Below are 12,186 nucleotides of genomic sequence, written 5' to 3' on the forward strand. Positions count from 1 at the left end.
AGTAACCATGCACCACCTTACCGGATCACGTATAATTTTACATGATTCAATGCATCATTTGAAAGGTCCATTTATACTATAAAATAAAATATTTTATAAACATAATAACAAACTGTCATAGCAAACTAATCTTGTATGCACAAATCATGCAAATTCGTAAAACTAAAGTACAATTTAAAATATCCATAATCATCAAATGTTTGCCATTTACTCATACTTTTAGTCAAAACATTGCTCAAGATTTATTTTTTTTTTTGCTACGGTCACTATAATCCGTGACAGGATTGTCTTCATAATCGATAAGATTTTATAGTTCATATTCATTACCAACTATAATCCGTTGGCAGAGGGCCATTTTCATTGGATGCTAGCTTTAGGATGTCGATTGGCCTTTATTTCTAGAGGTGGTCATAGCTATCTAAGAGCTCGTAAAATATTTCATATTTTTCATAAATCATATCTTTATAAATAGGTTGGAAATGCTAAATGGCATTGTAAAATTTTAAAATGCCTAATCATGCCATACATATCATTTTCATAGTAACATGCAAATTTTTATAATCATAATTCATTTACAATAATGTATGAAGTAATGATGCAAATTGGCCAAAAATATGAAACATTTACAATCATATGCTTAATCCTAAATTTTTTAAAAAAATCACATCAAATATAATTCATAATTTTGTGCTAAAAATTAACCTATAATTTGAAATTCATAAGGTTTGTGTCAGGGTCACTTACCTCTGTTCGCCCAAAGATCTTTATGTTCTGTTGGGCAAATCCGCTGCACCTATCCAAAACCATTTAAAAAGTATAAATTGCTTGCTATTTATTAATTAGAAATTTAAGTGCAAATTAAAAAGCCCTAAGAAACCCAAAATGGATCTAAGCATGCTTTCAAGTTCCGACTGGGTAGATCGAACCTAGATCTACAAATTTAGTAGAGAGAGAATGGTTACCCCAAGGATGGGACCTATATATATATATATATGGGCCTCCGGCCCGATGGCAGCCCCGGTCGAGGACCAATGGCGGCTGCGGCTGAAGGCCGTGGCGCACGATGGGGACGCCTACCTCACCGAGAAAATAGGGGAGGGGAAGAAAAAAGCCTCCGACCCAACGACGACTGCAAATCAACCACTGATAAGTCCTTCTCCCTTTTCTTCTTCTTCTTCTTCTTTCTTCTTTCTTCTTTTCTTGGTTTTTTGGGGGAGGAGGTGGGTGGATCAATGTCCGGGTCGATTAGAGGTTCGGCTTGCTTCTCCCCCACCCAGCAAACTCCAGCATCAAAGCCGTAGTGCGCTAGCACGCCCGAGGGCGAACAAGCTACGGATTAAGCGCACACTTCAATACAAACCCGCATATAGGCGAGCCTTGATTTACTTGTCGTAGGTTGATAAATATATAACGACTTTCCAATGGTACTCGCTATCCGACTGATCATCCTTTGAGACCACAGGTGAAGTCCCAGCTGAGTAAAACTATCCCAAACAGGAACCATCTCCAAAAGGTCTTTGCGCGCATCCATCCCCCTTTGCAACTTTCTCAAAATCATAACTCTTCCTTCTATAAGCCACGGCCCTCCTTCCAGCACCTTGTAACATTGCAGCTGATATGCGACAATTCCAGTCTTGAGGACTTTCAAAAAATAGGAATAGAAATCCAATCTCATTCTCTAAGTATCTTTTTTTTGCCAGTTCGTTTTTTCCTTCTATCTCATATCAAATAGAAAAAAGATAGTTGTCGGGGTCCAGGTCTGGTGGCGAACACCAAAGGCAGTGACGGGAGGTGGGGAGCGACTGGCATCGGCCAGTGAGAATGCCCATTCTCTGGCAAAATAGAGGAGAAAAAGTAGAGGGGCACCACCCTTAGCTGCCTCGAGGCAGCCTTCTCGGCCCAAAAAAAAAACTCTGACAGGGGATGGGGAACTCACCGGCGAGGGGTGGAGGCGGTGAAGTTTGGCCGACGGTGGTGATTTTCGGTGGTTCCCGACGAGAAGATGAAGGATGGCTCTCGAAACAGGACACTCAGAACAGAGGAAGAATGGAGGGTTTTGGGCGTCGGTGCTTGGTCGAGGTGGCTCACTGGCTACCAGAGGAGGATGAGCAAGGGGAATGGAAGCCGGATGGTGGATGGGGTGGAGTGGAATTGGGGTTTTATAACCCCCTCCCCCCAAAGAGAGGGATACGCTCGGGCATCCATGGATCTTGGCGGAGGTTGTGCCCGCCCCCAATGGCTAGCGGCGGCCCCATGGCTGTTCAACAGCCCCGCAGTAGTTCAACGATCCCACAGAGCCTTAATAGCCATGGTTTGCCATGGCTTATCTCAATGAAAGAGGGGAAGCAAAGGGTCGCGGGCATCCTCTGTTTTTTTTTTTTAATTTAAATCAAAGTTGACTAGGTCTGTCGACTTTGGTCCAGGCCAAACCTAGTTGGCTTGATTCTTACAACTTTCCTTCATGTGAAACCATTGTTGGATCATCCATTATACATATCTCAAAGTGCTTCAAACTTTTTTATTCATCCACCTGTATAGATCTCAAAGCGACAGTGCATGACCAAGATCATCCATCCACATGCATAGATCTCAAAGCAACTAGTGGATGATCTGGATTATTCATCTACCTACACAAATCTCAAAGTGACCCATGGATGATCTAGATTATTCATTCTTCAACACAGATCTGGAAGCAATTAGTCGATGATCAAGACTATTAATGCACCTGCATAGATCTCAAAGTCTAGATTATTCATCCATCTGCTTAGATCTCAAAACCATGTGGATAACCTAGATTCGTGGGAACAAGGAGACGGGGGAGGGCTTTTCCTACACCTTGACCACCATTGGCGTTGCCACCCCCCTCGGTAGGAGACTTCAGTTGTTGAAGATCCCAGCACTGCCAAAGGAGGCAAGAGGGGGGGGGGGGGGGGTAGGGGATGGTTCGAGCCCGAAAGATCGAGCTTTGATTGGGTGAGAATGGATGAGGCAGTTGAAGAGGTTGAAATTATGCCATGTCGGAGATCATCGGGGTGGAATTCGAAGTTGGAGATTGAGAAATTAGAGGGAAAAGAGGGAAATTAGGATTTGGGAGGGTGGGGAGCCCTAGATTTTGGGGAGAAGAGAGTGATTCACCCAAGTTGAAAGGGAGTGGTGCGTCAATGTTGTTGGTGTTGCTGTGAGAGGTTCACCGGTGCTATCGCTTGTGCTCTCCATTAACCGCTAGCAGCATAAAGAGGAAAAAAGGAGAAGAAGCAATTCAAAGGGGATGATGCCTGCACATATCACAAAGCAACCATGGATGATCCAAATATTCATCCACTTATATAAATTTCAAAGCAACCATGGATGATCTAGATATTCATCTGCATGCATAGATCTTAAAGTAACCGAGGATGATCTAGATATTCATTCGTCTTTATAGATCTCAAAGCAGCTGTAGGCGATCCAGATATTTATCCGCTTGCATAGATCTTAAAGCAACCGCAAGTGATCTAAATGTTCATCTTCCTGCACAAATCTTAAAGCGAAGCTGCATATGTCTCAAAGAAATCTAGATCTTCATTTTCATGCACAATCTCCAAGCAACCGCATGGATGATCCAAATATTCATCCGACTATATAGATCTCAAAGTGATCAATAGATGATTAATTTATTCATTCACCTATACATATCTTAAAGCAATCCAAATATTCATCTCTTATGAATTATTCAAATATTCATCCATCTGCACAAATCTCAAAGCGATTATATAGATGATCTGGATTATTTATCCACTGCCCAAATCTTAAAAAGATGTTAGAATAGCCTAAAAGAGGGAGAGGGTATTTTTATCAATTGAAATGGCAGAGTAGCGCCATCTGCTGGTTGGAGAGTCAAGAAGATTAGTTTGGAATAGTTTACAAATTTGAGGTATCCGTTTGAAATTTTTTAAAATCGAGGGATGTTTTTGAAATTGGCCAAGGACCGAGTTTTCCCTGAGCTTTCGACAGCCTTCCAGGGAAAGGAAAACTCTCGCATTCTGATTTCTTCCCCTATAGAAGAAGTCTTTTTTAAAAAACAAAATCCAAAAAAAAGCTTCTATCGTCCGTCTTCTCTCCTCTCCTCTCATCTCCTCCTCCGGTTTGGGATCGGAGGCCTGAGACTATGAGACTGCGGCGGGTGGGCCCCCTGACGCGTGGCGATGGCCCGCCCTCTCGCGGATCTCGGATCGCCATGGCGATCTTCATCGGCATCATCCTTGGATGCGTCTTCGCTTTCCTCTTCCCGGACGGCCTCTTCCGCTCTTCTTCCCCATCTCCTTCTCGCACCCAGGACGCCGCCAAATGGAGTCAGGTACTCTCGATTCGACTTCATTTCCTTCTTTTCTTGGATTTTATGACTTCTTCTCATCGAAAGATTGAAGCTTGAAGAGAAAAAATGCATGAAATTGTAGAAGTCGCCCCAATTTCAGAAAATATGGTGATTTGATTGTATAATTCTTCATATGCCAACTATGTGTTTTTTCTTCTTTTTCCAATTTATAAGAAGAGTTTTGGGTGTCTTATACCAGATTTTGTTAAATTTTAGCTCAGTTTTTTTGGGTGGTTCTCCATTTATGTCGGTGTTTGGAACCTAAAGCGTTGATTTTGAAGTACTCTAATTGGCCAAGGAAAAAAAAAATAATTTTTTCGGCCATTTCCAGGAGGAAAAGAAAAGACATATTATGTTTTCGTAAGTTAGCGAGAATCGTTTTTTTTTTTTCTAACAGCTACACCATGATCAATTCTTCCGACTATTTGTTAGCGTTTGGTCTGTCCTTGTATATTGAAAGTTTGGCAATTTTTATGGAATTTTCTAATTATAATTAAACTTGTTGAGGAAAACATTGAACTTATATTCACTGTTTAATAGCCCGCCAAAGATCATAACAGCTGCACATGGTTTCATTCAAACATTTGTTAACTACAAACTGTTGTGTTAAGTTATGATATAATATCTGAAGAAGTAATTTAGTGATGGACTTGTAGAAGGTTGTCCGTAACAGATATGTTGATGGCATGGCTAAAAGCATGTATGGAAAGTGATAGTAGAAGTGAAAACTACTTGTGGCTTGAGAGTCTCTATTCTATTGCTGTGCCTTTAGGTCTATTGTAGATTGGGTGCAATAGGGGTGCTATAGTTAGTTCTTGGTGGGTGAATAGAGTTAGTCATTTGATAAGTGAATGTTACACTAGTTTTTTTCATGATTGAGTAATTGATTGACAAATAGGTATTCATATTAGTGGGAGCGTTGTGGAAAGCCTTTAGTAGATTGTGATCAATGTTACTTGAACTTATGAAGTTCTTCAAATTGAGAAGTGCAGGCACTATGGAACAACTGAGTACAGCATGATGCTGCTTGGCGCATCCTGAGAGTGAGCCTTGGTGTGACAATAAGCTTACTCCATCGTGACCTTGAGGTTATAGGTTAGAAACATGGAAATAGCCTCTCAATATGCAGAAGTAAAGTTACATACATTCATTCCTTCCCAAACTCTGTAGTCGCAGGAATGTCGTGCACTGGCTATCTTTTTTTTTATTGCTTGGCACGTCGTCTAATAATTATTGATCTTAGTAATAAATGTCTAATAATCAAAATTCCAATTATTGATAATCCCCAAGAGGAATCTTGTGAGAAGATCTAATTGTTGAATGGAAACTATCATGCAATCCATTTTATTTTTATGTGAAGGTTTCAAAAAACTATTCTTATCTGATTGTGAATTGGATCAGTTGGGTTGATAAAAGAGAGTCGGAGAAGCAACAATGTGATAGATTAATGACAAGATATTATCAAGTAGGTCTTTATTAACAGCTCTTGAACATCCAATAATTGATGGGATCGAAGCATCAAAAATAGGTAGATATTATTATATTCTTTATGGGGATTAAGGCTTTTGAATTTAAAATTGATTGCTTATATTTTCTGAATCTTGTTACCACCACAACTAATAAGTTTAATGAGTAAAGATCTGAGGGTCAATTTCATCTCTATAAATGTGATTTTGTAGTGATAGATTAGTGGCAAGATATTACCAGGTTGGTCTTTACTAACGTGTCCCGAACATCCAATAGTTGGACTCAAAGATAACATTCATTAGCCAGAATTTTGGATGGGATCCAGGCATCAAGAACATATAGATATTATTAGATTCTTTGTAGGGATTTAGGCTTTGAATTTAAGATCGATTCCTTTACATGTTTTGAATCCAGTTACCGCCACCACTAGTAAGTGTCATGACTAGAGATCTGAGTGTCCATTTCATCTATATAATATGTGGTTTTGTAGTGATAGATTAATGGCAAGATATTACCAAGTTGGTCTCTATTAACAGGTCTTGAACATCCAATAGTTGGACTTAAAGATAAGATTAATTAGCTAGCATTATGGATGGGATCCAAGAACCAAAAATAATTTCATATGTATGGTATATGATTTTGAAGTGTGTGATTGACAAACATCTTTTGGAAGTATTTGAAGCACTAGATAGGTTCTTGTAACACACACACACATGCACGCATGCATATACGCATACATACATACACACATACACATACATGTATACATATATAGAGAGAGAGAAAGAGAGAGAGACCCGGCTGCACTTGAGTGGATCTCTACTCATATTTGATCAAGTTTAGATTGGACGATGAGGGCCATTGGATATGATCTGCCTCTAGATTTCTTATATACCAAAAATTATGTGATTTAGAGACCACTAGCCTATGCATCTAAGTGATCAAAAAATTAGATGATCTAAATAAAATTAAAATATTTATGTTTGATCACTTGATGCATAGGCTATGAGTCTCCAAATCATATGATTTTTCATGTTTAAGCAAACTAGAGGTAGTAGTTCATATCTAATGACTTGAATCATTGATATGGAATGCCCATTGTTCATTGTAGACCTAATTGGATCTGAGGGGAGATTCACTTAGATGTAGCCAAGTCTAGCTTATACACATACATATATGTATGTTTGTATGTGCGTGTACACACAAGTGCACGCGCGCACTCTTACACACACACACATATATACCTACGCATATCATACAGAAACAGATATAATAGTGCAAGCATATAAGCTTTCAGTCGCAGAGATATTGAAATGAAAGTACAAAGATCAAAGGAACAAGAAGTTGAGAGAAATAGTAGGAATATAAAAATCAGAAAGGTATTTTCCCTTTCTCTTCTATAGTATATGATTTTATAGTGTATGAGTGTGAGATATATTCTCGAAATGTTGTATTTTTCTAAATAGATTCATGCAAACCAAGTTATCTTGGCTTAGGATGTTGCTTGTGATGGTATTAGAGACTTGAGTTGTCCTTTCCTTTTCTGTTATGAATTTAGTTTAATGGTTTGAATTTGCTTGATTTAATCAAATTTTTGTTCAAGTGTTTCGTGATACAGGTCATTTGCCTCGAGAAAACTCTTTTCCTTTCTCTACCACCATGCATCATTTCATGCTCAATAATCCAACACTACAGTCATTGTGCTGGATTTTATATTATCTTCTCTCATTTTCAGTATCAGATACAAAATTTTGATCTATATACTTAATGTAGATCAATCATCAGGAGTCAATCTAGATCAACGGATTAGCACATTTTGTGGTTCCTTGTAAAGGGAACTCATGGCCTTGATGGAAAGGTTATTAATAAACAAGCTGCACTTCTTTAGATAGAAATCTGATTAATAAGGCATCCAGAATTACAATAAAGATGCATATAGTAAAAGGCTTTGGCTGACAAGCACAATGCCATGGGTTTGAGTCCTTGGCAGTCACTCTGTGCAAAAGAAATACCAAAGGTCAGGTCTGTCCCCAGTCCGCCCTTCTAGAATGCTGGAGTGCCGGGACCATAACAGGGTAATTGCCCTTTATGTATGACATGGTTTGTAATATTAGCATTGTGAATTAAATCATATAGGAAGAAAAGGATAGCTAATTTGATCATCAAATCTAAAAGGCGATTACCCAGTTATGATCTCGGCAATCCGGACTGGCCAAGGGCTCGAATCCATGACTCGAATCTGTGCCATTCTCTTGTCATCACAAACCTTCTAGCACTGCATCAAGCAATGGACCCTTAAATTGATCTTCAAAGCTGACATCATATAGATTTCGCTGTGCTAGGTTCCTAGAGATCTTGTAGGTGAAAATAGACTCAGCCACCTTGAAGAGAAGATCACACTGAAGATATGTGCAGCAACGGAATTAAACATCCAACCATCTAGAAAATAGTTATTGATGAATTGAGCCACACTTTCGCATCCATTTGATATAAATACAGGCCGCTAGTTTTCATCTTGGTGGCATAATTGTCTTATGACTTTAGTTCTCTTAACTGTACAGCATTCTGTTCTTTGATATATTTGTCCTAAATAATCATTTTTCTTTGCTTTCATGTCAGAATGATAGCTTTCTTCTTCTTCTTTTTTTTTGCTCATTATAGTTTAATTCAGCCCCATGTGAATCACTTGAGAGGACAAATATTTTGAAGTCAGAGTTGGCATCACTATCAGAAAAAAATGCAGAATTAAAGAAGCAGGTTAGGGAGCTAACTATGAAGCTTCAATTGGCTGAGCAAGGAAAAGATCAGGCTCAGAAGCAGTTTCTAGCTTTAGGAGTCCAGCATAAAGCAGGTCCCTTTGGAACTGTCAGGAGTTTGAGAACAAATCCAACCATCATTCCTGATGAATCTGTGAACCCAAGATTGGCAAAGATGCTAGAAAAGGTGTCTGTTCAGAAAGAGCTTATAGTTGCTCTAGCAAATTCTAACGTGAGGGAGATGGTGGAGTTATGGTTTGAGAATATCAAAAGAGTGGGTATACCTAATTATCTAGTTGTAGCGTTGGATGATGGGATGGAAAATTTCTGCAAATCAAAGGGAGTTCCTGTTTACCGAAGAAAACCTGATGAAGGCGTAGATTCTATTGGAAGGACAGGTGGGAACCATGCAGTGTCTGGATTGAAGTTCCGCATTTTGAGAGAATTTTTGCAGCTTGGTTACAGTATTCTTCTCTCAGATGTTGATATTATCTACTTACAGAACCCATTTAATCATCTCTACAGAGATTCTGATGTGGAATCCATGAGTGACGGTCACAGTAACATGACAGCTTATGGTTATGATGATGTCTTTGATGAGCCTAAAATGGGTTGGGCAAGATATGCTCATACAATGCGGATATGGGTTTACAATTCTGGTTTTTTCTATATTAGACCCACAATTCCCTCAATTGAGCTTTTGGATCGTGTAGCAAGCAGGCTATCTCGTGAAAAAGCATGGGACCAACAGGTCTTTAATGAAGAGCTTTTTTTCCCCTCACACCCAGGATATGATGGGCTTCATGCATCTAGGAGAACCATGGATATGTATCTTTTTATGAACAGCAAAGTTCTTTTCAAGACTGTGAGAAAAGATGCTAATATACGCAAGCTAAAGCCTGTGATTGTTCATCTGAATTACCATCCAGATAAATTCCGTAGAATGAAAGCTGTTGTGGAGTTTTATGTCAATGGAAATCAAAATGCACTGGATCCTTTCCCTGATGGTTCAGAGTAGTATATGGGCTCTTGCTCTGGGTTTTCACGTTTGCAATGGAAGCACAGGGTTTGACTGTATCTTGTAGACATTACTTCCCGTAGATCTATCTACAAAGCATGTTGATTGTAGTTTTCAGAAGTTGCTACCCTTGAACTTTTTATTGAGTGCTGTTACCAGAAATGCTTTTTTGTAATTTGATCACAACCCTTTCTTTACGCTCTACACTGCACTTTTTTCCCCTCTCTGGCGAATTTGATTTTACTGCCAGGCAAGGAATCTATTTGAAAGATTCGCATATTACTAGCGTTTTTATGTTTATTTATTTGTTCATGTTGGTGGGTGGCATTCCCATCAAAGTGTGGCACTACCTTTTCCTTGTTTTTCTCATCTATGTCTTGTGTGGAAATGGTTCATTGATTTGTTGAAGATATTTAGCATGATCAGTAGTTTGGTACGTTGTTTTTGGGGTAAAGATTCAGTACTTGTTGAAGCTCTATGTTTTCAGGATTTGTATGGTATCATGCAGAGTTATATAAATGCGGGCATGATTTAGTTCCACTGCAAAAGTGGAAGGAAAGTGAAATTTCCACCTTGGCTCCATCTGCAATACAATCCTCTGACAAGTTTGCAGTGCATGTAACACATGTTGGGGAACATCCATCTGAATCCTACAAATGCAGAGCAAATGGGTAAGCTAGATGAGTATATAAGTTCACTTTGTTAATACCATGTTGATGTCATTGTTATTATTTTGGTATTATTTGAGGTACAATTTGAGGTTCTTATGTGTCTGCTTAAAATATTCTGGAGAATAAACAACTTGATTGAGCTTTAAATATCCAAAAAGAACTTGGCTTAGCTTTGCAAACAGTGGGTAATGCTCAGGTGGCGGCTTAGTAGTTCATTGACTCATGTTAGTCTTAATGTGCTTGTGTGTTTAGGCATGCCCTATTGAGGAAAGATAAATGCTACGTTATGGATCTTGAGAGGCACAATTGTTGGAGTTATTCAAAGTGAAGCCCCTCTCATATCATGATGTTAGCCTGTCAACCTGATGTTTAACTTGTAGAAGGTGTCTGCTTAGGGCAAGGATCACTATGTTGTTAAAGCGCTATTCTGCGACTTTGTTATTGTGTTGACTTTCAGTAGAAGCTGTGGAAGACAGCTCTTGTTGATCTCCTTTATAATCTAGTGCTCTAATTATGATAAGGATGGAATGTTTTAGTATCATATGGAAACTCTCATCAGTTGTCTTCACCTTAAGGTGACAAATGTTAATATGATCTTGCTTGCTGGAAGGTAGTTAGCATTGTCCATTTTTTGAACTATATCCATTTGGCAAGTACTTGCACATAAGATCATTTAGTTCTACGCAAGTCGAGTTAGTAAGGTAACAAATCTTAAAATGCATGCAGGATTTAAACGTAAGTTACTGTCATTAAGCCCTTTACTTACTGAACCAGATGACATCTGCAGGTGCAAGGTATCATCATCATTCGTTAGTGTGAGACATTTTCAATGTGCATAAAAAATAATTACAGATGATTGTGATTCTCCATCCTCATAGCAATATTTTTATATTATTTATATCATATTTTTATATTATTTATGTAACTTGATAAATGTGGTTTGAAGGTATCAATCGGTTGTCATGGTGGAGATATCCAACTGCCAATTGATGTGGTTGGTGAGATGACTAGAATTTGGCATCAATGATTGAAATAAGTCCCATCTTTATCACAATTCATAATCTCAATTTCAATGAAATTCAGTGAACCTTGTCCTTCTTTTTCAAAAAAATAAATTAATAAATACACTCTTAACTTTTATGTGGTGTACTTTTTTTATTTCTCTTCCTTATATGAAGCTATTAAGGATTTTATTAAGGACTCGTTTGGTAAAAAAAAATATGATCAATAAAAAAACAAGAAAAATACTTCTTATTTGGTTAGAGTTTTTAAATAAGAGAGATGAAAAAGTAGCATTCTCATAAAAATAAGATTTTCATGTTTCACGGAAAAGAAAAATTCAAGAAAGATATGAGAAAGCTACTTTCTCATCATTTGGAAATTGGATTTTTTTTTTCAAAAGTATTCTTAAGCCATCAAAATCTATGGATAAGATTTTTTTCTTTATTAAAGGTATAATAGGTAGTTCACACAATTTTTCTATGAAAGTAGATGCTCAATCAAACATAAGCCACTCAAGGATGTGCAATTTTTCATAATCGACCAAACATGTTAAAACCATTTTTTCAAGCTCATATTTTTAGAAATTAATCTCCCAGAAAAAATATTCTAGTGAGAAAAAAAATTTTCTACGAACCAAACGAGTACTAAGTGGTGGTATATTTATTACATACGAGCATGAGAAAGGAGAAGTGGGACACCAACCTCCTTTCCCATTCGTCCAGGCTAATTAAAAATAATTTCTGTAATTGGTTTGGATTTTGGAGATTTATTAGATATTTGGGTTCGCTGCCAGGATTTCAAATAACAATATAGATCTTGCAAACAGGTTATATGTGACCTTGATAGTATGATTAGATACTCCTATCCTTTTTTAAATACTGTCCACTAAATGTGTTCCTTCAATTGTTGGCATGTATC

The 12,186-nt window shown here is 38.0% G+C and overlaps 1 protein-coding gene across 1 annotated transcript; it reads left to right on the forward strand.

Annotated features, from left to right (window-relative positions):
• Positions 1 to 3,822: 3,822 nt before the first annotated feature.
• On the forward strand, positions 3,823 to 9,874 carry LOC103695483 (arabinosyltransferase RRA3-like). The gene is made up of 2 exons (XM_008776823.5): positions 3,823 to 4,336; positions 8,483 to 9,874. The coding sequence occupies exons 1-2, from the start codon at positions 4,148 to 4,150 to the stop codon at positions 9,593 to 9,595; spliced, it is 1,302 nt and encodes a 433-aa protein (XP_008775045.3). The 5' UTR covers positions 3,823 to 4,147; the 3' UTR covers positions 9,596 to 9,874.
• The last annotated feature ends 2,312 nt before the right edge of the window (positions 9,875 to 12,186 follow it).

The sequence above is a fragment of the Phoenix dactylifera genome, chromosome 15 (assembly GCF_051530095.1).
Source record: "Phoenix dactylifera cultivar Ajwa chromosome 15, Ajwa_hap1_PhDact_Kaust_v1.1, whole genome shotgun sequence".
NCBI lineage: Eukaryota > Viridiplantae > Streptophyta > Magnoliopsida > Arecales > Arecaceae > Phoenix > Phoenix dactylifera.